Source organism: Sceloporus undulatus, chromosome 6 (assembly GCF_019175285.1).
Source record: "Sceloporus undulatus isolate JIND9_A2432 ecotype Alabama chromosome 6, SceUnd_v1.1, whole genome shotgun sequence".
NCBI lineage: Eukaryota > Metazoa > Chordata > Lepidosauria > Squamata > Phrynosomatidae > Sceloporus > Sceloporus undulatus.
In genome coordinates this window covers 72,116,529-72,144,052 of record NC_056527.1, presented here as the reverse complement: position 1 = coordinate 72,144,052, position 27,524 = coordinate 72,116,529, and the positions used below count along the sequence as shown (strand labels likewise).

The following is a 27,524-nucleotide window of genomic DNA, read 5'->3' as shown; positions in this document are numbered from 1 at the left end:
TCAGACAGATCTTTTGCAGTAGTTGCAGGTGGTCTGACTTCTTCTCCTGTTCCCTTATCTGTTGGAGTTCCCCAGGGCTCTGTTCTGGGTCCCCTTCTGTTTTCTCTCTACACACTGTCCTTAGGTAAACTCATTAGCTCTTATGGTATTTCCTTTGGTGCCAATGACACCCAGCTGTATCTTTCCACCCCTGACCTTTCTCCAAGGCTTGAACAGCAAGTTTCATCTTGTCTCACAGCTGTCTCGCAGTGGATGCGCCATCGGCGTTTGAAACTCAATATGTCCAAGACGGAGCTTCTTGTCTTTCCTCCTAAGCCCACCTTTCAACACTCCTTTTCTGTCTCCGTGGACAACATTTCTATTCAACCAGTCCAGCAATCCCGCAGTCTTGGTTTTATCTTTGACTCTTCTCTGTCGTGTATCCCTCAGATCCAGACCACAGCCAAGGCTTGTAGATTCTTTTTGTACAATATTGCCAAAATCCGACCATATCTCTCTGCCTCTACTGCCAAGATCCTGGTCCATGCCCTAGTGATCTCACGACTTGATTACTGTAACATCCTCCTGGCTGGGCTTCCTCTCGCTCACCTCCGTCCTTTAATCTCTGTCCAGCATTCAGCTGCACGCATTATCACATCAGCCCACCGCTGTGACCACATCTCTCCTGTGTTGGCATCCCTTCACTGGCTCCCCCTCCCTTTCTGTATTCAGTATAAGCTCCTGCTGTCCACATTTAAAGCCCTCCATGGACTGGCCCCTCCTTACTTATCAGACCTTCTTTCTCCTCACCTTCCCACCAGGGCCCTTCGTTCTGATAGTCAGTCGGCTGTCCCAGCCCAGGATTTCCTCTGCCCCATCCCGGATTCGCCCCTTTTCACTTGCTGCCCCTCACTCCTGGAACCTTCTTCCCCCACAAGCAAGAGCCATCACTTCTTTAACCAGCTTCAAAACAGAGTTGAAGACCATCCTGTTCAGAGAAGCCTTCCCAGGCATTGCATAATTGTCACTTGCTATTTGATGTTCTTTTTTGTTGCCTGTTTTATTGAACCATTTCCTGTATTGCTATGTATTTTATATGTATTATCCTATTATTTCTTAGATTGTGCGCCATAGGCAGGTTTACTCTTTTATATTTATTGTGTTTATGTACAGTGCTGTGCAAATCTACAGCACTATATGAAGAAAGAATAATAAGACAATGTTGTACAGATGAGACATAAATTTGTTCTTTCAATTAATAAAAATATTAAATTATTTATAAAGTTAAGTTTTATTTTTGAAATATATACACCTGTTTATATAGTGCTAGATTGGTTGTTCTGAATTTGCAATAGAACAGTAGACTGAATGTCAAGAAATAGGTGTGGTTGGAACTAGGGTTGTTGCCAGTGTTGCCAATTTCCAGGGAATTCCCCAGAATCCGGGGAATTTAATCAATTTCTTTCCGGGGATTTTGACTGAATAATAATAATAAATATTGGGGAATTCTGGAAATTTTGGTAAAACATTTCGGGGGATATCTTTGAGGCTTGTTGGCAACACTGGTTGTCGCCCAAGAGGAAAGGTGTGTATGTGATGAGGCAAGGGGGACATCAGAGTGTCCAGTGATGTCTGTCTGACTCAGCTTACCATACCAGAACAGGAACAGAGACCAGGAGGTCCAGACAGCCACTGGCCAAGCCCCAAGAAGTCCAGTGAACCAGGCAGACCTTGATACTTGGGCTCCATAAGATATGGTAGGGGAGAGTAGTGGAATTTTGCACAGGGGAGAAAAGGGCAGAGGTGGGGCCAGAGGTAGAGATGAAGAGTTCAAAAGGGGAGTGGAAGGGGACTGGGGGGGGGCAGGTTGGTGGTGGCAGAAGACATGGAGGGAAGGCTGGTCAGAACCAGAAATAGTGGGACAAAAGGCAGAGAAAGAGCAGATGTGGAGAGGGAGAGCACCAAATACAGAGGAAAGTTAAAGTCCAGGGCCTGAAATACAAGGACCAAAAGCTTATAATGAGTCCTGGCCTGAACTGGAAGCCAGTGGAGGGATCTGTGTGGGGAAGGAAGATGAGTATTTGGGGAGATTTAAGACAAACCAGAGGAGTATAGAATTGTAGTGTTCATGTCAGAAACAGGAACAATATCATATTTGCCTTGTACCTTGGTACTCTTTGGGGAGTTGCTGGAGCCAGTGCTAGTGGAGTCAAAGGATCAGAAAAAAATCCTGATATACAGAAGAAGAAAGGAGCATCATGGATAGCACTGGCTGGGCACTTTTCCTTTCATATCCCCAGAAGCTGTTTTTCCTCCCAGTTTCCAACATCCACAAAGCCAAGGGACTTCAGAGGTTACAAGCTTGGGTGTGGGGGGAGTGATCTCAGCACAGGTAGAACTTATTCCACACTTACAGTAGAAGTCAGCACAAGACTCAGGGGCATGATGCCAACCCTCCAATGGGTAACAAGCTCTGGGATTTCATCATTTGGAAGCAAACAACAGCCCAGTGGGTGCTGTGCAGCATCGGATAGGGATACATAATCAAGTTCACAAAGACTCCACCAGACACATTTATTGCATCACCCAAGAAAACTACCAAACACCTATAACTCCTGGAAGAGCATTTCTCAGGCAATTCAGCAGGGTGGCTACCTGGTCTCTCTTGATTTGACCAGTTTATTTGTATATCCCTGTTTATCCCCTGCTTTGTGTCTTTTTCCCCTTTGCATACACAGGGAGGTACTTCATGTACTGAGAGTTACCCTTTGGCTTTACCTTCGCATCCAAAGTATTCACCAAGCTCATGGTTTTACTGATCACCGCCTGGAGGACGACATCCATCTGCCCTTATCAGGATAACCCGCTTATAAGATCTCCATCCCTCTGCAAAGGCCAAGAAGATGTATGATGTATATTTGATTGTTTACATTACCATGGTTTTCTGGCAAATGGGCACCATGTCTTCTCCCAAGAGATCCAGCATTTGGGGGACTGCAATCCTCAGGAGCGGCCCTTCTCTCAGTCCCACGACCATGGCAAGCATGGCTGGTGGAGATGTGACAGAGGGCCTTCTCAGTGGCTGCCCCTAGACTCTAGAACTCCCTTTCCAGGGAGACCAGAATGGCCCCCCCTTGTTGTTGTCCTTCTGTCAGCAGGCTAAGACTTTCCTGATCAGACAGGCATTTAAAACATAAAAATTTTAATACCTGTGTTGCCCCCTATGTTATTTAACATATATATGAAACTGCTGGGAGAGGTCATCCTGAGTTTTGGGGTGTGGCGCCATCAATATGTGGATGACACCCAATTCTATTATTCCTTTCCATCTCAATCCAAAGTGGCTGTCCTGGTCCTAAACCAGTGTCTGTCATCAGTAATGGACTGAATGAGGGCAAACAAATTGAAACTTAAACCAGACAAAAGGCAGATCAGGGAACAAAGATCCAGCCTGTATTAAATGAGGTTACACTCTCCCTGAAGATGCAGGTTCGTAGTTGGGGGTACTCCTGTACTCAGCTCTGAACGTGGAGGCCCAGGTCTCTGCACTGAGTAGGAGTGCTTTTACACATTTAAAATTTGTGTGTCAACTGCACCCTTTCCTTGAAATGCTGGGTCTGGCCACTCCAGCCCTGGTCCACCCCCTATTGGCACAGGTTCGCGGTGACCAGACAGCCATCTCTGAAAGCAGGCCACCAACGTGGTCCTAAACCTGGTTGCCAGCAGGAGCTGTTTCTTCTGTTCCTTTTGTGCCTTTTCTGGGTCAACGCAGGCCCAGCATGCTCTCCACACAGCTTCCAGCCACTTTCGGGATGTGCCAATCCCAAATTATAATACATTTTTATACAAGAGTACCATATATGGCATGTCAAGGCCCTTTCCATGTGCATACAAAACAATTTTCATTTGTTAAAACACTTATACAAGAGTAACTGAGGATAGAAGAAAAAATTACAAATTCAACTTACATAAAGAATATTTATTAGCAAACACTGACTTTTACTGATTTTCAAAGAGCAGCACAGTCTAAACATCAGAAATATTATTTTAAAGTTGAAATTAAGACTTTCTTAAAAGTCTAAAGAATGTAGCTCTTTTGGTAACTGGACTACAATCCTGTAATTTCTAATTTTATGACTTTCTGCTTTGCAGAAAAGACTATCAGAATAAGGAAAGAAGTTTTGTACAAAAAGTTTTTTTTTAATTCTGCTTCAATGGTTTGCTATAGGAGCAGACTACCTGAGCTGCTGTTACAGAATAAATCATACAGTGTGCCCTTCCCTTACCCAGGGATCCTTTCCAGACCCACCCTGCGTAAGGGAAAAAACATGTAAAGTCAAGCCCCATTAGAAGCTATGGGGCTCGTGCCCGCGGCACACGTCCCATTACCTCTTCCTGGGGCGCCGAGGCTTCTTCCGGTGCAGGCTTCCAGTGTATGCTGGAAGCCGCATAAGCTGCGCTCACGTATAACACCGACACACTGTACTACTGATTTTACACATATTATTCTGTAAATGTTATTTTCTCTTGATTCAATAATGCAAGTTATACATCTGAGGTAACATAAATCACAGCAGTTCTTTTGTTATGTGCTTATTAGTATTTTTAAGACTGAAAACAAAGCATGTGACTTGCAGACATACATGGAAACCTTTCACAAACATTTTGTATTCATGTTAAAACTGCTGGACTGAAAGATGATATTAACAATGATGTAAATGGCTACATGTTTTAACAATAAAATGATTAAAATAAAGTATTTATTGACCTGTTTACATTATGCATTAGTCTGATTATATCTTTTTAAAAAGAAACATTTGCATTTTTGCTTTGGTGGTAATCAAATGTAAATATATATGATAGAATATCAAAATCAGAAACGCCCATATCATTATATTTCAAATGTCTATGTATAGCTAGGAAATCTGGACAGTGAAAATAGCTGACGCAAAGAGAACTCATTTGAAATGTGGTACTGCAGGAGAGTTCTATAGATACCATGAACTGCAAAAATACAAATAAATGGGTCCTAGAACAAATCAAGCCTCAACTTTCCTTAGATGCAAGAATTACCAAACAGGCTATCATACTTTGGCCATATCACAAGATGACATGAACAGCTGATAATGCTTTGTAAAGTGGGAGGTAATAGAAAAGAGGAAGACCACATTAATGATGAATAACCATTCAAGGAAACCACAGTCCTCAGTTTGCAGGATCTGAGCAGGGCTGTTGATGGCAGGGTGTCTTGGAGTTCTCTCATTCATAGGGTGAATAGAAGTCAAAGCTGATGACAACAGTAGAACTGCCAATGTAATGACAAACTGCTTCCAATTTCTTTTCTATAAATACCCATTTGGAAAATCATTGCTTGGAAAATTTATTGGAAAACAAATATTCAGAAATATACCAATTATATGTTGGAAAATATTATTACTATTATTATTTTATGTTCATCTCTAAATTAATGTCAAAATGTTTTACTCAGCCTGGCAAGGTCTTCTGTATGGATATAGTAAATGGTCAATGCTCAAAAGTTAATAGAAGATGTGCAATTTTTGTTGTTGCTATTGTGTGCCTTCAAGTCACTTCTGGCAACTCTAAGGTGGGTGGTTTATCATGGGGTTTTCTGGGACTGAGAATATGTGACTTGTCCAAACTCACCAATGAGTTTCCATGGTTGAGAAGGAATTTGAACCATGGTCTCTAGAGTTGATGTCCAATGTTCAAACAACTATGCCATAAAGTGTGTTTCATAGATAAACTTTGTACACTTCTAATTCAGGGAGGTGTATCATCCCCACCCCAGTTAAGTGGAATTCCAGACACAAACAGTAATTTAAGAAGAGGAAATAACAGACAAATACCAAGGAATCTGAAGAAGTCTTGAAGAGGTTTGTCATTGACAGCATCCAGACTATACTTGTTTCAAGAAATGTGACTGAATGTTTTGAAATTAACCATTTTGGCTATATAAATACTTCAACAGAACATTCCTACATGGCTGAACTATCTTATCCAAAGCCGCATATCAACATCATCCAAACTGAATGGCAAAACATATCAGAGCTTGCTGCTGCCACCTCATATTTTCTACAGCCACACCTTTTCTTTTCTTTCTTTGTCCTTCCCTAAGAGTCCATCCCACAATTCTGCCCTCAGGTAGACTACATTTCTTTTAATGTCCTGTTCTCTGTCTAGAATTCCAGGAACTCCCTACCTCATGGTGTCAGACTAGGTCTGACATTACATTCTCTCTGTAGCTCCATGCCTAGTGCACCCCTGAAGCTTTTATGGGACTTTTCCAAAATTCTGTTCCTGTTTAAATCTGGGAACAGCACAAGAACCCTCTTAAATTAATTAGGAACCACAGATGATATGGCTACTGTTAGCCAAGAATAAAAAACTGCTGAGTAGTTTTATGCAAAACAAAGTTTTGGTTTAAACCTGTTGCCTTTACACATCAGTACTAATTATCTGCAACAAAATGTCTATGCTTTTATAAATATGAAGCATACTTCTCTATGTTATATTAAGTGGGTGACTGGAAATTAAGCATACCCATCACTCACAATCCATATGATGAACAGGGTCAACAATTGTAAATCTAGAAAGTGAAACCAAAACAGGATTAGTAGCTCTGGGTCCCTACAATAGAAAATGCCTTATTTCCTGTTTTGTGTCCCATTTCTGTACCATTGATGCTGCCGTAAAACACCATAACACATTACACAGTTTGCTGCGGCAATATTTTATGAGGATGAGAACCAGCTAATTCTGTTTCACAGAATGTAGTCTCTACTGCTTTCTGACCACTCCCGGAGATAGGAGGAGAATCTAAAGACTCATGTTTAATTGTCTGAATAAAACTGATATTTTTAAACTCAGTGTGTGTCTTCACAACCTGGGTATTCAGCCCTCTCTCTTCTATAGAAGATGCATTATAGAACTGATTACTATAATATGGAGCTTGTGGGCTCTCCGTAGCTTCTGCACACATAGATTGCGGGGGCGTTAAAGACGTTGTCTCTTTGTTATGCGTTGTTTTGCCAAGTACACTTCTACTGACATTATTGGTATGATGCATCACTATGTGTTGCCAGTTATATGGTGGATAGACACAATGTCTTGGGGTTTGGCCGGCAGATGGTTGTTCAATGAGCTCTGTTTTAAGGTGGATCCTTTTAGGAAAGTGAATTGACTGCTTTTTGACTGTGCTGTTTTCATCCATCAAACCACAACTTGGTGAATTAGTATAACTATTAGCTAGATCTTCATAATCTGAATCATACTCAGTTTTTATCAGGGTGTTGTGAGCTAAGTTAGTGTTGTACAGAGTTTCTGGAGATACTGGGGGACACTGTAATTTCATGTATTCTCCCAAATAACTGTCTGCTGTGAATTGCTGCAAGCTTGGGTATAGTTGGCAATTTTCTCTGTCAGCCCAAAGACAAGTTGATGACAAACTGAAGAGCTGCTCATCTCTACTGTACAAAGATCTCAAAATCTTGTTAGAGCATTTGTTCTCATTACACTGACCTCTAAAGCAAATACCTGATTGATTCCTTGATGCCCACATGCCATTTCCACTGTTATTGTGTTGAATACCAAACAGTGATACAGCAGGATTAACAAATTCTTGCTGAATAAAGCATTCATCACCATCTGTATTAGGTTCAAACTTCACTTTTATGTTATCCTGCTCTTTTTTCCTTGGACTCCACTTGTTATGCTTCATTTGTCCTAAATGTTCTCTGTTTCCTTTCATACTTGCATTGATGTTTGGTATCTTCTGGATTTTCTCTTCCCTTTCAACAAAAGTAAAAGAAAAGGTCAGCTAGCAAAATTACAGTAACTCTGAAACATTTCAAGTAACATCTCAGGTGGATGCGACGGTTAGGAGCACCTGTTATCAGCTTCGGCTGATACGCCAGCTGCGACCCTACCTGGGCCGGGGGGACCTTAAAATGGTGGTACATGCTCTGATAACCTCTCGTTTGGACTTCTGTAATGTGCTCTACATGGGGCAACCCTTGTACCATACTCGGAAGCTTCAACTGGTTCAGAATATGGCAGCTAGACTGATCACTGGATCTTCCAGGGCCAGTCATATAACACCAGTCCTTAAAGACCTCCATTGGCTGCCCATTCGCTTCCGGGCGCAATACAAGGTGTTGGTTATTACCTATAAAGCCCTAAATGGCTTGGGCCCAGGGTACTTGGAGGACCACCTCTCTCCGTACAATCCGCCCCGCACTCTCAGATCGGCCGGGAAGCAATTGCTTCGAGTTCCGGAGGCAAGATATTCTACCACCACACAGAGGGCCTTTTCCACCTCAGCCCCCAAGCTCTGGAACCTGCTTCCCGGCGAGCTCCGCTCGGCCACCTCCCTGGACCAATTTAAAAAGGGGCTTAAAACATACCTCTTCCAGCAGGCATACCTCTAATACCCCCGAAGTAACTCCTTCTTTCCCCTCACTGTTGCACTATTGTGCTAGTTTGGAAAGTTATTGTACTGTAGTATGTTTTAATTGATGTTTTATTGCTTGATGCTTTTATTGTAATTTGGATTGTATGGTCTATATGCTGTAACCCGCTGTAGTGAGGTACTCACCCAAGTAGAGAGAGCTGAAGGGGCTAAGGGCAGCCAGGTGGTGGAGGTTGAGGGGAAGGAGGAAGTTAACCCAGAGGTGGAGCCAGTGGAGGAAGGAGGAGGAGCTGGAAGGATTATAAAAGCAGAAGGGCTGAAGCGTGTGGGGGGAGAGGATGGATGCGGAAGAGCTGTTCGGGCAGCAGCGGCCAGGGAAGGGAAAGAACAGGGTTTAAGGAGGCCAGAGAGGGACAGAGTCCCTGTGCCTCTTCCAAGAAGGGCCCTAAGGCCAAAGCAGAGGCCCCAAGGGGAGGAGAGGTGACAGAACCCTCAAGAGGAGGGAGTCTGGGCTTTTGCGGGCTCTGGGGAGTGGACAACCAGAGGCCTTGAGGATTTGGAGGATGAGTGGTGGAGTCCACAAGAGAAGCCCTGGGAAATAAGCCATGTCCCGATGGGATGTGGAGATGTCTGACTAAAAAGACTGGACTTTATGTTTTGAGCTATCATCTACTGGATATAAAGCTATTTTCTTATTAAAGGTACAGTTGTACCACACTTGCCTGAGTAAGTTTGTTGTGCATGTGGGAGAGAACATAAGGGGAGGAGTCTGTTGCCTTGCAAGATGGAGCCTGCTATGCCAGTCCCGCCCACACCCGCCTTGATCTCTGGAAAGGCGGGCTAAAAATAAAGTTTTATTATTATTATTATTATTATTATTATTATTACACACAAATATATGGTGAATGAGAAGAAGAATTAACTGGCATTCAGTGGGATGAGATGCTTTAACACATTTTCAATCTAACAATATATTGCTGCTGCTGCTACGACTACTAATTGTTGTTGTTCATAACATATTTACACATCTGAATATTAGATAGTATCCTCTTATAAATCTAAATTTATAGGGATTACCCACCAAGTAACTTACATTTTTCTATATATTCCACATTTGCAAAGTTTCAAGTGTTCAAGGTCCTATACGCACTTACATGAGAAGAAACCCTATTCAAGTCAATCTGACTTACTTCTGATTAAGTATACAAAGGCCTGCACTGCAAAAATAAAAAATAAAAAATGCCTAAATAAAAAATTTAAAAAGTAAAATGGCTTCAGAAAGCTTCCAACGCTTGGCCAATGTACTTAAGGTGCACATCCTAGGTGGATGTGGCAGGCACTTGCTTCAACACTTGAATGATCAGAATGAGCTCAGGCTTCCTAGAAAAAATTAAAGACTATAAAAAGGACTTTGGGGGGTATGTTTGGGTTTTCAAAAACAAGTCATGCCAGACTAATCTTATCTCCTTTTATGATAAAATTACTCCTAACAAAATGTATTTGGCTTTCTGAAGTTTTTAACTTTTGATTGTACTTACTTGGGAGCTTGCTGAAGAGCACTGACACATTCTGAAGAAGAATTTCTGTACTGAACTTGAGTACTGGCCTGTATCCAAACCCAGGGGTCCTTGTTTGCTTGCAGTTTCATGAGGGAAATGCCATTTTCTCTGTTATTTTCTCCTATAGTTGGAAAATGTTTTTGGTTAAAAGGAGCATACATATGTCACCTAACTTCATTATTGCTTAAGTTTGATGTAGGCAGTCTATTCATTAATTAATATACATAACACTCACATTTATTAACTGTAGAGAAAAATGTACACTTATGTCAGTCATTCTTTAACATTAGCAAATCAAAGCCTTGAAAGCACACTGATTTGATTTAAACCCAGCAACATTTCATTACGTTAGTACAATACTGGTCTGTTCAGCAAAGAGAACTAAATGTTAACATCTAAATGTCATCTGACATAAACCTTCAGTCAAATTATATTAAGTCTTTGGCTCCTCAGTAGGGCTTGAGAAGTGTGGTATGGTTTGTTTGTAATGTACTGCTCTCATGTCTCCAGGACTTCAAATTTAGCAGCTGGAGAATGGAATTGACACTCACTCAGAATTATGAAAGCAAAAATATGAAGGCAAAAAACTTCCAGACTTAATAAGATATATAATCTGATGAAGGCAGTAATTAAAGAAGTGGGGAAGAAAAAAAGGATAAATCACATATATCATTTTCCTGCTATATGTGGACCTACTATTTTTTTTAAAGGACAGAGGTCTACCATAGTCACCATTTATTTAAAATCTCAAGGTTTCCACCTTGTGATAGATTGATTGGAAAAGATCTTCTCAAAAAGAAAAAGATGGCAACCACTACATAGAATAAATAAGAATATACTGAGAGCTATTAATGTCTGAACACAAAAATAGGAAACTCATAAAGGAAAAAATATTTTTTAAAAAATCCACATAAATATTATTACCTGAGGCAATAAGACAATGCAAAGAGGCAATGAGGCAAAGAGACTTATCAAAATTTATATGGTTGGGGAAAAAAAATCAAGAGTTCGATTAAAAACGTTGCAAGAACTTGAGTACTGGCCTGTATCCAAACCCAGGAGTCCTTGTTTGCTTGCAGTTTCATGGGAAAGCGCCGGTTTTGCAGTTCCAGATTTAAAAATCTACTTTCAAGTGGCATGCTTAATGTGGATTAAAAATTGGACTGAATTAAAAGACAAAAAATTACTATGACTTGAAAGCGAAAAAATAATTTATGGATGGCATGCATATTTATATTATAATAAAGAGAAAAATAATAAAGAATTCCATGATCATTGCGTAAGAAAACCATTATTATGTATTTGGAAAAAAGTTTGAAAAAAGATTGGTAATAAAATATCATTAGAAACTTCCCCATATGAAGCTTTTTATTGGAGAGAGAGAGAGGAGTAGTTACAGATTGACTGAGGTATAAAAAACTATTAGTTAAAGAAAATAATGAATTTAGATTTAAAACAGAGGAGGAATTAACGAGAGAAAATTTTAAAATACTTTGGTACCTGAAATGGCAATTAAAAGAGAGATTTAAATTAGATTTAAAAGGAGATTCCATTGTGAAAGGAAAAACAGAACTAGAGGAAATATTGAATTCAGATTATAAGGGGTTGCTTTCAAGACTATATAAATATGTACTAAAGATTGAATTGGAAAAAGAAGTAATAAAAAATAATATGGTGATCTGGGCCCAAAATGTTGGTCACAATACTGAACTATCCCAATGGGAATTTTACATGGGAAAAAAGGTTAAAATATACGAGAAGCCAAAATTTAATAAAGAATTACTATAAGATGTTATTTAGGTGGTATCTATCACCAGATAAATTAGCGAAAATTTATGGTACAAGTAATAAATGCTGGAAATGTCTGAAAGAAAAGGGCACATTTTTTCATAGCTGGTGGATGTGTAAAAAATTAGGAAATACTGGTGGAAATACATAAAATGATTTGCAATATTTTAAAAATAACATTTGCGTTTAAACCAGAAACTTATTTGTTAAACTCGGTAGATGCAAATGTAGAAAGAAAACATGGTAGAATAATGTTTCATTTAATTACAACAATGAGAATAGTATTAGCCCGAAAATGGAAGGAAGAAAATGTCCCTGATACAGAAGAGTGGATTGTCAAAATATACGATTTGGCTGAGATACACAAACTGACACAACTACTGACAGATGGAAACATGGAAGAATTTTAAAAAGACTGGGAAAATGTAATAACTTTTTTACAACAAAAAGGAGGAAAGCTATCAACAGAAAGATTTACAGAATGATGGAGATTGATGTCAATGGAGTGATATATGTAAATTAACAATATAATGTTGATTTAGGAAGTTTAAGTAAATTTAAAAAATGTAATTTATGTAGATATCAGAAACAGAATAGTGAACTTAACGAAATAGTAAAAATCATATGAATAAGGTTAATAATAATAACAAATGATTTAATTGAAGTAGCAAAAGAAAACTGACAATAGAGTATATTAGGAAAAATGTAGATATATAGCAACCAACACCAAAAAAGGGGGGGGGGGGAAGAGGGGGTCACAAACAAAGTTATCGAATATAATCCCGTTCACAAGATAGGAAGGACAGTTTTAGTTAAATGTAATGTAATTTGTAATGTGTGGTAGAACTGTGGTTGTTATGAGTTATATGTATAATATATGTGGGGAAAAGAGAGTTATATCTGGGGGGGGCAAGGGTCTCAATCCTTGAGTCGAGTTAAGAAGTTGTAGGAGAAGATAATGGAAGAAAGTAGAATGTGTTGAAGGTAAGAGCAGGTAGTTAAACAAAGACAGAAGAGTAAGAAGAATAGAGAAGGGTAATTAAGGAAGGGTAAGGTAAGAAGATGTATACCATTAGGAAAGGTAGAGGGATACTGGAAGAAGTTAGGAAGACAAAGAGCAGAAGTTCGAAGTAGAAAGAGAATTCGACTCAAGATAAACATATATAAACAAGGGGGAGGGGAACTAGAAGGATAGTTTTGTTCTTGTGTAAGTCATGTTAAGTTAGTCATTGCATGTTATTTTTTTTTTTTGCAAGTATTGAGTATAATTTATCTTTCATGCTAATTTGTCCTGTTTTGATGTTGAACAAGTTATGTTATGTTAGTCATTATACATATTATATATTAAGACATTAACTGCTACTTTTTATCGAATGACTATGTATTATTTGTTTGTTATGTTATTCTGTCTGTTATAAATAAAATAAAAATAAAATAAAATAAAATAAAATAAATATTATTACCTGATAAATGCATACTAAAATAGCTGAATAAAAACACAGGTGAAAAAAATACCTTCTTGGGAAGAATTTCTTCTATGAATACCAGCCATATACTGTCCAGAAATAGCCTTCAACCTATAAAGTACAAATGGTTGAGAAATAGATAATAAATTATCATATAATTAAGAATATGTTCCAAAATTAAGAATATGTCCAAATAAAACACTTCAAAATCACTTCAAGGTAACTGCTGAACAACTGTATATATATGCTAATAAAAGTACACACATGAATACATTCCTATTTTCTACTAATACCCATATTCACAGGACCGGATGGATTACAGCATGCTAGAGAATAGGTTGTCATTTGTGAAGAGTAATTAAATTATATTTGGAGATATTTCTATATCTCATTACCAAGCAAAATAGCCATGTACTGATTTTTAAAAAAAATGCTAGACACTGTTAGAATCCTGTTAGTATTCTACCAGATAGTGATTAGTGTTGAAGTATAGTAGTTGGGGATGATGGGGCTTTAGCTGCAGTTAGAAATGTAGATAGGGATGTTTAGTGCATAGCAAGGCCAGGTGTCTTATCGGGTGGCCTTGAGGGCCTGGCTCTCTGAGCAGGGTATGTGCTTTCAGTTCTGTGGGAACCAGGAGGGGCTTCGCTTGGCGGGTTTCTGCATGGGAGGGGATTTTGGCTTCTGGGAATTCTGTTACTTTGTCTGTGGGAGGGGTGTGGTTAGTCTCAGCTAAGAAGCTGAGTGAGGCACATGTCTGATTCTGGATCTATCAATAAAGTGCTGTTGATTATACAGTATCAATCAAACTGATTGGTTGATTGTCTGGGATTCTGGGTGCTAACTCTGACAGACAGACAGCATGGTGTAGTGCAGAGATTCTCAATCTGAGTGCCTGCATCCCCAAGAAGTGCAAGTCAGAATTTCAAGGGATGCAACAAATATACTTCAGTGGATCTAGATTCAGTTCTCTTTTGTCAGTCAAGACAAAATCTAGGAATCACCTGAATACACAGGCAGACCTGTGGATCCCAATCAGCTAGAAACTTCCCTGTTGTAACAAAATCATGAATGAGAAAAAGGAACAAAGAAGCCGATGAATTTTTGTTCACGTTTTGAATTGATTTTACTATTTACATTTTTTTCTGAATAAATTATAATATAATTGCTCAGTTTAGATTTGTCTTTTGTGCACTGAGTTAAAACCTTTTTTTCAAAAGTTAAATTTGTTCATCCACAGTATTGTACAGTGGGCCCACCATATCCACAGATTCTTTATCCATTGATTCAACTACCAAAAGCTTGAAAATATTCCAAAAATACAGTCCGCCCGTACCATATGCGGGGGATCAATTCTGGACCCCTCTGTGTATGGAGAAAAGAACGTATGCTCAAGCCCCATAGAAAATAAAGGTGCGCTTGCTTGCGGCAGCACATAGGGTACACAGCGTGAGTACGCACATCGTTTCTGTCGGGGCTTGCCTTCCACATAAGCTCAAAGCTGCGGAAGGCAAGCCTGTCTATAAGGAGGGCTGATTGTAGATGAATTCCAAAAAGCAAACCTTGATTTTGTCATTTTATATATAGGACACCATTTTACTACTCCATTGTATATAATGGGACTTGACCATTGATATTGGTACCTACAGAGGGGGAGTGGTTCTAAAACCAAACACAGGTGGATACCATGGGCCCACTGTATGTGGTTCAAAATTAGAAATTAGACTTCTTAATCTCCAAATGTAATATTACTTTTGTAGGAGATGCTAACATTAATCAAACATTTCCTAGGGGTGTGGAACATAGAAATGTTAGGAACCACTGGTGTAATGACTATGACTCTGGAGATCAAGATTTCATTCTCTGCTTGGCCATGGAAACCCACTGGGTAATCTTTGGCTAATAATACACTACCAACCCCACATAACCCCATGTTAGGGTCACCTTCGGGTTGCCATAAGTTGGAAAATGCTTGAAGGCACACAACAACAACAACTAGTCTTATCAGTTTATACTTGCTGGGATGGGATATCCTGAGAGATTGGTGGAATAAGTACTTGTGGACCTGTGTTTAAAATATTAGCTCTGTGTGTTCTTCACAATATCACTAGTGAACAGTGAAATAAAAAAAAATAAATGTTAAAACTTCATCTGGACTTGCTTTGTATCTGCTGAGGTTGCATGATCAGATTTGCATTTTCCTTTCACAAAAAGGCTTTTTAACTTCATGTCAGTCACAGGAGGAAGCAGGAGTGGTACCACTATGCAGAATAAGGACAACTGAGGAGATAATATTGCTCCTGAGGAAGATTTCTTCTTCTGTCCAAAGAGAAATTTTAGTTTACCTTGAAAATGCATTGTCTGAAAAACAGCAAAATGCAGAAGTGTGTAAACATTTGTGGCAAAAATCTCCCAAACGCCACTTATAGCACTGAAGCTATATTCTAATATTTTTAATACTTACAGATTATCACTGCAGATTCCTAAATTACCATAGTCACTTCAGTGTTGCAAAATCCCTATTAAGAACCACTTAGAATAATAGAATCGTAGAGTTGGAAGAGACATCCAGTCCAACCCCCTGCTGTGCAGGAACTCACACTCAAAGCACCCCCGACAGATGGCCATCCAGCCTCTGTTTAAAAACTCGAAAGAAGAAGGCTCCACAACTCTCCGAGGAAGTGTGTTCCACTGTCGAACAGCTCTTACTGTCAGGAAGTTCCTCCTAATGTTTAAGTGGAATCTCTTTTCCTGTAGCTTCCTGAATCTATTTTCCATTGCTGCAGGTCCTGTTCTCTGGAGTACCAGAAAACAAGCTTGCTCCATCGTCATTATGACACCTCTTCAAATATTTATGTTTTGGCATGTCATCAATTTCCTCTTGGATACCAGTATAATTTTTTTTCAGTTTCTTCCTCTTCTACATTTCTATCTGGAGCACAAATTTGGATTATGCATATAGTGACAGGCTTTCCATGAAGTCTTATTCATATTAGTGAATCAAACTTTGCATTATTTCCCCTGGCTGTTTTTGCTACATCAAGCCTCACTACCTGTTTCTTCTTAGATTTTCATTTAAAGAGTAAAACACAATAATTACATCTTATTGAAAATGTCCTATTCTTGTCCACTTTAGCTTGCTAACTCCAATTACCACAATGTTTATACATTCTATTTCTTGGTTTACAATTTCTAGTTTGCCTAATTATGCCTCTCATGTGTTATTAAACTTGTTGTACAACTTCAAATTTTCCTTTCACATTTGTGCATGTCAGCAGCTGAACATTCTTTCAGCTTGAGTCCATTTGCATCATTAGGGACAATGCTACTTGGTATTTTTCCTCTGCTTCTCCTCAGTAGCTAGTTGAGTGCCTTCTAACTAGGGTTCTCAACTTCCAACACTATCTCATTTCATCTCGTGGATTAAGAGATATCTCATGGATTATCTCTTCATAGGGTTTTGAGGCAAAAGGCATTCAGGAGAGGTTTATCGTTACTTTTTTTGCCTAGTACTACAAAAAATTAGCTAAAGTTTCACTGCCATTGTGAGAATTCCTCCAAATGAGATAAAGCCTCAAAAAATGCCGGGTTTTATTTCAGTACAAACTGTTTTTATTTCTTTTATCCAGATGATGTTTTGCTTGTCCCAATGTATTTCCAATAAACGCTTGATACTACCAAAGACCTTTTTATTCCCACCTGAGGGACAGAACATTCCAAAATGAAATAGATCAGGTTATTTGCTTGACTCAGAGCCAGTACAAAATGTCTACAAATAAACACAGCTACTGCTTCCAGGACACAGGTTCAGAAGAGATCAATGAAGTAAAGACAAATGTTAGGACTAAAAAAAATTATCCTAATGCTTAACCAGTGTAGTATTGCTAAAGCATTTTAGCAGTGTGTGAATATAAATGCTATAATTATGAATAATTAAAAAAAATAGAAATTAGTGAAAATAAACTTCTGAAATGTTGCATGAAACATACAATTGGTATGAGGCAGCGGGGGGAAAGTATACAGTGGGCCCTCCTTATATGCGGATTTGCCATGAGTGAATTTGAGCATCCGCGGATGGCAAACCCATATGAGCATGCGCGTCACCATTGGCGACAAAAGTCCCTCGCCTCCTCTCCTCTTTCTCTCCCTCCCTTCTTCCATCCCTCCCTGCTTACCTTCTGCTGGTGCCACCGTGGAACAGCTGCTACTCCACCTTCTCCTCGTCACTACTGCAGAAGGACTGGGTGGCAGTGCTGGAGGCCAAGCCTTGGCCTCCTCACCACTACTGCTGCGGGAAAGGCGGAGTGGTGGTTTTGGAGGCCAAGAGGCCTCCAGCATTCCCACCCAGCCCTTCTGTGGCGGCGGTGGCAGCAGCGGCAGCAAAGAGACTGGGTGGTGGTGTTGGAGGTCAAACCTCAGCCTCCTCATTGCCACGACAGAAGGGCCAGGTGGCAGCCTGGAGGCCTCTTGGCCTCCAACACCACTATCCGGCACTTCTGTGGCGGCAGTGGCAGCAAGGAGGTGTAGCAGCAGCACTAGAGGCCTTCAGGGCCTCCAGCACTGCCACTCAGCCTCCTCGCCGTCTCGGACTCCTTGCCACCACCGCCGCCACCGTGGAAGGGCCAGGGGTGGCCTTTCCTGCAGCAGCGGCAAGGAGGCCAGGTCGTGATGATGGAGGCCTTGAAGGCCTCTGGGTTGGTGCTGCTGCTCCGCCTCCTTGCCAGTGCTGCGGAAGGGCCAGGTTGTGGTGTTGGATGCCAAGAGGTCTCCAGGCTGCCACCTGGCCCTTCCACAACAGTGAGGAGGCAGAAGAGCAGCGCCAGAGGCCTTTAAGGCCTCCTGCACCACCACCCGGCCTTCTCACCACCTCTTCACCGCTGCCGTGGGAAAGGTCAGGTGGTAGTGCTGGAGGCCAAGAGGCCTCCAGGTCGCCACCCGGCCCTTCCGCAGTGGCAGTGGCGAGGAGGCCAAAGCGGTGAGGAGGCCAGGTGGCGGAAGGCCATCACAGAAGGGCCAGGTGACGGCCTGGAGGCCTCTTGGCCTCCAACACTACCACCCGGTGTTTCCCGTGGTGGCGAGGAGGGGAAGTAGCAGCGCCAGAGGTCTTCAAGGCCTCCAACATTGCCACCCAGCTCTTCCACAGCAGCAGCAGCAGCAGAAGGTAAGCAGGGAGGGAAGGGAGGGAGGCAGGGAGGGAGGGAAGGAACGAAGGAAGAAGGGAGGGAAAGAGGAGGGGAGTCGAGGGACTATGGGACTTCAACATAAACGGATTTTGGTATGTGCGGAGGGGTGGGGTCTGGAACAGATCCCCTGCATATACCAAGGGTCTGGATGTGGAAGCAGGACAACTCATGAATATGCGGTTATAATCAACACAAAAAAAAACTGGAAGCTCTCAATACATTTATGCAGTCTGATTAAACACCCTGAGATCCTCCACATGTCTCATCCTCCAATACATATGCTGCCCAGTAGGTTCACTTCATCATGGTAACACATTTGGGACATTTAGTTTGGCTCCAAAGCAAAGGCCTGTTGGACTTGGGAAACCTTTGTCAGTAGCCTAGTGTATCAGCATAGCATCTTTCCTCACAAAAGTACACAATCCCACCACCACAGAAAGGTGAAGTAGTTGACATACATGGCTACTTACAAAGATAGACAAGTACAGTTAGCCTTCTATATCCACAGATTCTTTATCCATGGAGTCAACCATCCACAGTTGAAAATATTTATAAAAATATAAAAATTCCAAAAAGCAAATCATAATCTTGCCATTTTATATGAGGGACACCATTTTACTATGTCACTGTACATAATAAGACTAGAGCATTAATGGATTTTAGTATCCACAAGAGGTCCTGGAACCAAACCCCAGTGGATACCAAGGACCCAGTTTACTATGCAAAATGCATATGACTCACATGACATATGACTTATTTAGCTACTTACAAGGAAGCCAGAGGTGCTGTCCAAAAGGCACCGGATTCGACAAGTAAAACAACGAGTTAAAAATGGTGAAAAGTCTGTTGTTATATTGTCACTCTCCTGTGCACTACACATTTTGCTAAGAATGAATTCTTCTCCTGAAAAAAATAATATCAAAAGCACGTTTTAGATTATGAGAACAAAGAATAAATTTCTTTTTAAAGCCTTTTAAGGAAGGGAATGTCACTGTACATAAGAGAGTAATGAGGTGGTAGTAGGTAGGGGTCAATGGGTTCTGCAGAGAACAAACAATGGTAGGGGACAGTAGTATGGATAACCAGTTAGTGGGAGGAAGGTAACAGGATAAATGGGTGGGGGAAGGCGGAAACAAATGGTGTTAGGAAGAAGGCAAAAGATATAATACGGTGATATCAACAGATTATTAATTAATCATACCTGTGTCTGTCTGTGTATGCTCTCCAGATACTAGTTTTGGTGGGTTCATGGCCCAGTGTAGTTGTCTGCAAAAATCCTGACGATCATCCACATGAATATAATCATATATATTTTGATGCATTACATCAGTCTGAAATAACAGCAACAATTGATACATTTATTCATTCTTTGACATCTGGACCTTTTAAATTTATTACAGAGCACCTTGAGATTTTAGAAGATAGGAATCTTTTCTGTTTGTATAATTTCAGCCTCCAAACTGTTCAGCCAAATCTATGGAATTATTATGGGGTGGGGGGAGGAATCTAGGACAATTTTGGGTTTGAGGTGAACCATAAGATACCTGTGCAGATTCTCAGCAGGATCTCTTATTATTAAGAGGGATGAACCTTCAATAGTGTAGAATAAAACTCCCATTTTCTGTGCAGGAAACTGTTTTTTTGCACAGAACACACTCTGTAAGTTGTTCAGATGAAGACTTTGTAACTTCATGAAGTGCCAGAGCCTCATGGCTGCCATTATTCTAACTAACTGGGCTTCCTGCATATTGAGTAACTATGTTTTGACATGAAAACATTATTTCCATTCTATCTAGCACTGATGTGTTGATGGCATCTAATCTATGGAGTTTATCAAATGAGAGGAATTTCTCTTAAATTCGAATGAAAAGAAAATGAGGCCAGAACACATTCACTTAAAGACGCTAGTTTAGCGCAATTACGTGAATGCGCATTCTGTTCAAACTGGCTTCCGATTGCCCAAAAACAGCATGCCATTGCCTGAATTTGTATGTGGCAGTCTATCATGCAATAACGTGAAACCACATGATTCCATTCGGACTGACTTCCCATTGCCTGAATTTGCATGTAGTGTATTATTACGCAATAACATTAAACCCCATGATTGCGTTCAGATTGCCATTGGATTATACTTTCAATTTCCCTTGTCTGATAAACTCCTATGACTTTTATGTTCTAGTGAACTGAAGTAGTATACTTTTTTAAAATGGAAAATTTCAGTGGACATCCCAATTTTTATATTTGCTTTATCTGTGCTATCATACTATTAAAGTTTCCAACCCATAAATATCTTTTGCTGAGGTGTGTTTTAAATTTTCAGGAACCATTTGTAACACTGACAAAACAATCACCAGTCACTGGAATCCTACTGGGGCACTAGCTGAGTGTAAAAATAATAGTAATTGCAGTTATACTTTCTCAGAGGTTCTACATAGGTCCAGCCAGCTATTCTGCAAGCACACACACAAAAAACATCTCCCCTTTTGACTTGGTGGATGTAGAATTGACTTTTGTGAGCTCAAGGCCTCGGCATCTGCACAATGGGCTGCACAAATGTAACTATACTGGCATGTTTTCAGGCTGTACTAGAAATGAATACGATCTTGGCCTTGGGGTAAAGCCATTGCATTTGCTGTATTTAATGCATATGTATTTTTAAGTGTTTAATACCATGAAAAACAAGCAAAAGGATAGGTTTCTACACTTCCATACAAAAAATTTTTTAAAAAATGTGGCATTGCATATTAAGCAGATTGAGAGGGATAAATTGAAGCAACACAACACAAAAAATTACAGCACATTATGCTATGTTGAAAATGCATAATATCTTGATTCTTATTGTTATATATCATCACTCCTAAAGATATTTAACAAAGTATTGTTATAATATGATTTTAGAGTAGTTGATATAAATGCCACACTATGCAATGCTCTATAAAGAGTATTCAGTAGTTGTGCAAGCAGAAGATAGCTTGAACAATCAATTCTTCTCTTCTACTTTCTCTCAATATGCTGCACCTGGAAATCTCTTCTAGAGGGGTGGAGGCCCTCCTGGACAGTGTGGGCTGTGTTGTATTAAGTGTCTGTGGGGGGAGGACTTGTCTGAAATTGAATGGAAGAGCCTTGTATGAGTGGCAGTATTAATTATTTTTATGTACTTACCTGGTGAAATCCTAGATAGTCCACAATTGTTGGTGATGCATAGAATATCATTCCATCTCCACTTACTACCAGTGCAAAACCACTCAGTGACTAGGGAAAAAAAGAAGCAATTAAAAAAAAAAGACACAAAATGGTCAAAATATATTTTTCTCATTCATTATGGAAATTGTCATTTTTTTCCAGACTGCATTTTTCATCACCTGCCAAGTGCTGAAGATACACACACGTTTATTCACACATGGAATAAGCAGAATGTCATGAATGGAAATATGTATATGCTTTTGAAGTATGTGCTTATACAAGAAATTTTCAAAAGTATATTCAAACACATGTTTACTGCAATAAACAAGCAGACTTAGATGCTATGTATTCATGTGGTTAATCAATATATCTCCAAATGAGTTCAGTAGGATGCCAGATAACCTGTAATTTACCAACCCAGCTATATTTTTATTGTAGTGGTAATATAAAAGAGCCAGTGTGAGAGCCAGTGCTGTGTAGTGGTTTAAGCCAGGGGCTTCATTAGTGCGGTGTGTGTGTGTGTGTGGGGGGGGAACCATCAGGTGACACCCAAAGGGCAGAAATGGACTGTGGCATTCATCTGCATCCCTTTAAAATGCTGAAGAGATGGTGTGAATGGGAAAAGAAAGGAGATGTCCCAGGGTTGTTTTTTAAAAAATAAAATTTTAAATTTTAATTAAAAAAATAAAAAAATATTCTTTTCATTTTTTCTTTGAAAACATCACATCTTACCAAATGTTCACTTTAACCACATGTATGTGCAAATACATTTAGGCTATGGATATGATATTGTAATGTAAAGGTATAATTTTCATTTTGTCACTTGTTTATGTTACAACTATTGTCATTACATTCAGTGCTGTAAGGGAATTACAATTTATGAGTAACATTAGTACAAAAAACATTACTAAGGAGTTTGTAGGAGGAGGTCAATGGGGAGATTAGCACCATGAATTACCGCACTAGATGATGCCAGCCCTAGTAATGCCACTGGTTTGAGCCCTGGACTATTAACGCTGAGAGCTGGGTTCAAATCCCTGTTCAGCCATGGAAACCCACTGGGTAACTGTTGGAAAGACACAATAGCTCAGACTCAAAGCAAGGCACAGACAAATCCCCGCTGAACAGATCTTGTTAAGAAAACCCCATGATAGATTTGCCTTAGGGTCGCCATAAGTCAGAAATGACTGGAAGGCTTGCAACAACAACAATACAACACAAGTTATTCATTAAGGCAAAACAGTCTGCATGATCCATATTTTGTGAAAAGGCTAGCTACCATGCAGTCTGGACAAGGAGCAGCCCTGTGATGTTAATAATGCTTATTCTCTAGATTTCATTAGACTTCAAAGATCTTGGATGAAATTAGACAGCCAATTAGCATACAATCATATACCTTTATTTCCCTTTAGCTTAGCTAAAGACTAGAATTCTCTCAACAGTGTACAGATAAATTTCAAAAATACAATACAAATAATATACAATAATTAAATCTGCATGTGCTGAAAGAAAGATAAAACAGCAGCAAGGAATAAAACAATATAGTATATAAAGGCAAAGTGAAAGAAGCAGCCAATTAAAACACTGTGAAAATATTAAAATACTAAAAATAGTTCTTCAGATACTCAAGACAATAAAAAGTTTTACACCTAGACCAAACAGACCAGAGTGTAGGTGCAGGTGAACCCTTTTAGACTGCATTGTACAACTGGATTATCATCACTTACAAGACCTTCTCTCTTTAGGGTGCAGCTACATAGATAGGGTGGGAATCATGTGACCCTCCAGATATTGCTGGACTGTAACTCCCAGCAGCTCAACCCAACAGAACAGAAAGTGAAGGATGAGTTCTCACCACCCAAGAACCCTTCCTGTCCACATATTTTGGGGTGCCCTTGATCCTGTCATTGCTTTGTCAAGTCAATGGTGCTACCATCAAATCAATTTGTCTTTTTCATCTTCTGGATATCAAAGCAATCCACCACATTGGGAACTTTTTTGTTGTTATTGTTCTGAAAGGCTATTAAGTCTTTGTTTCTCAAAAAATCACCTTAGCTTGCAGCTAGTTTTAAAGTATGAATACATCTAGGAATACCTAGCCTCTTTGCACACAGTCAACTATCTAACTGTGTTCTATGACTGTCTCTCTCAGACTCCTGTCTGAGCTATTCTCACTTTCTGTGGACCAGTCTTTGAGACAGGTAGATATTACCTTCAATTCAACCCTCAATCTCTGCTATCCCTTTTCAGTTTTCCGTTTTAGTTAGCTCTGAATGCTATATGTTAAAGTGAGTTATTCTAGTGTATGAGTTCTTGTCTGCTCTCCTTATTGGCGGACTTGCAATCTGCAGATTTAATCAGAACAATGGCTCTATACACACTGATTTTTGTGCTTCGCCTCAGGTGTTTGTTACTCCAGATTCTTTTGTGAAGCCTTCCAAATGCACTATATGCCTTTGCTAATCTGTGATCGATCTCTTTATCAATCTTGGTGTCTGAGGAGATGATGCTTCCCAGGTAGGTGAACTGCTGGACGGACAGATGTGCCTACAGTGACATGGGGATGGTAGTGTTCTTCCTGTGGTGCAGGCTGGTAGAGAACATCCGTTTTCTTCAGGCTGACTTCCAGCCCAAAGAGCTCTGCAGCTGTAGCAAAACAAGATGTTAGGCGCTGCAGAGCTGCTTCCGTATGGGCAACGAGGGCAGCATCATCAGCAAAAAGCAGCTCACGGACTAGATAGTTTAGAGTCTTAGTGCGAGCCCTCAGGCGGCTTAAGTTAAACAAGCTACCATCAGTATGGTAGTGTATTTAAATGCTGTCTTCTTCTTCGAGATCTGCCATAGCCCTTTGGAGCATCATGCTGAAGAAGATTGTAAATAGAGTTGGAGCGAGAACACAACCTTGTTTCACACCATTAGTTATTAGAAAAGGCTCCGAGAGAGCGTCGCCATATCTGATTTGACCTTGCTGGCCTTCATATAGTAATCATTTTGAGGAATTTGGGGGGGCATCCTAGTCGCTCCAGGATCTGCCAAAGACCTTTTCTACTCACAGTGTCGAAAGGCTTTGGTGAGGTCAACAAATGTTACATAGAGTCCTTTGTTCTGCTCTCTACATTTCTCTTGCAGTTGCCTAAGGGCAAATACCATATCTGTAGTGCTCCTATTAGCTCTAAAGCCACATTCGCTTTCAGGGAGAAGTTCTTCTGCAATGGCAGAACTAATCTGTTCAGGAGTATCCTTGCAAGAATTTTTCAAGTGATGGAGAGCAGTGTTATACCTTGATAGTTTGAGCAATCAGATTTTGCTCCTTTTTTCTTATACAGGGTGATAATGACTGCATCTCGGAGATCTGATGGAAGTTCGCCTTTTTCCCAGGAACTCACAAGGAGCTTGTGGAATTTAGTATGGAGTACATGACCTCCGTGTTTCCAAGCTTCAGGTGGAATTCCATCAATCCCGGCTGCCTTACCTTTTTTCATCTGCTGTATGGCCTTAAGGGTCTCTTCCAAAGTGGGAGCTATGTCCAATTCATTTTTCATTGGTTGTTGTGTCGTATGTTGAATAGCTGAGTCTTGGACTACTCGGTTGGCACTAAAGAGGCTTTGGAAATGTTCAGCCCATCGGTTCAGAATGGAAGCTTTATCTGTAATTAATGTTTGACCATCTGTACTGTATATGGAGCTTTGGACCTGATGTGTAGGTCCAAACACTGCTTTAAGAGCTTCGTAAAATCCTCTGGAATCACCCAGATCTGCACAATGTTGTGTCTTTTCTGCTAAGTTGACCCACCACTTGTTCTGAATGTCTCGGAGTTTTTGTTGGAGTTGACTACATGCAAGGCGAAAGGCTGCTTTTTTACATGGCAAGATGGCTGGGTGAGGTGTGCCTGGTGAGCAGTTCTCTTCTTTGCCAACAGCTCCTGGATTTCTTGGTTGTTTTCATCAAACCAGTCTTAATTTTTCTTGAGGGATAATCCTAAGGATTCTTCTGCAGATTGCAGGATGGTGTTTTTGATATGTTGCCAAAGCGCTGTAGGAGAAGAGTCTACAGGATGGTCTTCAAGTTTTATTTGCAAATTTGCCTGGAAGTTGTCTCTCATGGTAGCTTGTTGAAGATTGTTGACTTGGAGTCTCCTCTTTAGGATGCCACCCCTCTTAGGTTTAAACTTAAAATGAAGATTTAGTTTTCATCTTACAAGACGATGATCTGTTTGACATTCTTCACTGGGCATCACTTGGGTATGACGGACATCACAAATATTTCTCTGGTGCATTAGGATGTAGTCAGTGAAATGTCAGTGTTTGGATCGGGGATGCATCCAGGTTGTCTTCAAGCCATCTTTCTGCTGAAAGGTAGTGTTTGTAATAGTCAGCTGCTGTTCTGCACAAAACTCTAGCAGAGGCATCCGTTATCATTACAAACAAGCTTCATTTATATACTGCTTCATACCGCCTAAGCAGTGTCTAAGCGGTTTACAACTGTAAGCTAATTACAGTTTCTAACACCATGCTTGCCTAAAACACCTTTCCAGACTTCAAAGTTCTTTCCTTCTCTGGCATTGAAGTCATCAAGGATGATGATTTTATCTTCTGCAGGGACTTTTTATATAAGGTGGCGTAGGTCTGAGTAGAATTTGTCTTTCTCCACAGGGTCGGCGTGCATAGTTGGGGCATATATACTGAAGAGAACAATATGTGGGAGGCCTAAGGTGATAATGCGATCAGAGTGTCCTGTTTGCAAGGTTTCGAGTTTGGAAGCAAAGGAGTTTTTGATCATGAAGCCTACACCTGAAAGAGGTTTCTCAGTTTTGGGTTTGCCAGACCAATAGAGTGTGTAGCCAGCACCGTGTTCTTTAAGGATGCCTTCCTCGTGGAGATGAACTTCACTAAGAGCAGCGATGTCAATGTTAAGTCATGACAGTTCATGGGCTATTAGAGCAGAATGACGCTCAGGGCATCCACTATCTGCAGAATCTTGCATGGTTCTGATGTTCCAGCATGCAAGTGTTAGTCTATTTGCAACTTCGGAGGCTGGTGTGTGCCTTGTTTCTTTGTCTTTGTTTGACCGCATCAGAAGATGTCCGTTGGCCGCAGCTAGCCAGCCAGGTAGGGATGAGCTTTCCTTAGGCCACCTTTTCTAGGCCCCTCTCCATATGGAGCAAGCAGTGCTCTCCTTAAAAAAGTGCTTGGTCATTCAGGATGCTGCCGAACAGGACTGTCATCCCCCGGGTCAATCTCAAGCGACCAAAGTCCTGAACTGCTTACATGCAGGGTTGGGTCTGCGGCTTCCAGTGCATCTTTACACCTGCCGTTTCGTCCCTCGCCTATCGCTACAGGGCTTTTTGGAAGTTGGATGTATCCTTCGAGCCTGTGTAATTGATTTTTCTGGTGGAGCGCAGCATGCACAGAACTGGCCTCACCCTTTAAACCAGAGGTTCGTCTGCTGAGGCCTTGACAAACATGGATGGTGGCAGCGAGGTCCTTGGGTCATAGGTTTGATTAGAGTTTCCTTCTCTTAGATGGTTGACCTTACAGGGTTAGACGAGCACCATCTGCCCAGGTTTGGGATTAGATATTTCCTTCTCCTAGGATGGGTGCCATAAGGCTAGAGAGCCCATCCTGCCCTTTGGCGTTCTTGGTCAGACCCTTCGGTTGTGACCTGTCTGGCATGGGAAGCCCTACTGGCATAGCTCACAATTTCATTAGGGTACGCAAGCCTCTCCCCCACAACAAGGGGGCATCAATGGAGAGGAGTACAACTTAGCACTGTGTTTAATATATTCAACTCATGTGGTACCTGACAGTTTGGTTGTTAAACCTTTCAAGGAAGCAAATATCAAAAAACCCTACTCCAATGTGTTATGAATAATCTTATTCTTGGTTTCTTAACAACATAACACAGCTGGCTTTTCAAGTGTTCTTAGGATCCTGAGTGA

The 27,524-nt window shown here is 40.5% G+C and overlaps 1 protein-coding gene across 2 annotated transcripts in view; it reads right to left on the bottom strand.

The window, feature by feature from the left end:
- Nucleotides 1-3,925: 3,925 nt before the first annotated feature.
- AHRR (aryl-hydrocarbon receptor repressor) overlaps nt 3,926-27,524 on the bottom strand; it is a 73,998-nt gene continuing 50,399 nt past the window's right edge. Inside the window, exons 1-8 of one of the 2 annotated variants that reach the window (XM_042477468.1) lie at nt 22,545-22,676; nt 21,566-21,655; nt 19,605-19,734; nt 19,173-19,306; nt 15,382-15,581; nt 13,270-13,331; nt 9,946-10,087; nt 3,926-7,787 (exon numbers count right to left, since the gene is read on the bottom strand). In XM_042477468.1, coding sequence (XP_042333402.1) covers nt 6,707-7,787; nt 9,946-10,087; nt 13,270-13,331; nt 15,382-15,581; nt 19,173-19,306; nt 19,605-19,734; nt 21,566-21,616 — 1,800 coding nt within the window. In that variant the 5' untranslated portion in view covers nt 21,617-21,655; nt 22,545-22,676 and the 3' untranslated portion in view covers nt 3,926-6,706. Of the gene's footprint in view, nt 7,788-9,945; nt 10,088-13,269; nt 13,332-15,381; nt 15,582-19,172; nt 19,307-19,604; nt 19,735-21,565; nt 21,656-22,544; nt 22,677-27,524 lie in introns of those variants that run through there. The other variant, XM_042477467.1, reaches the window with a different exon arrangement.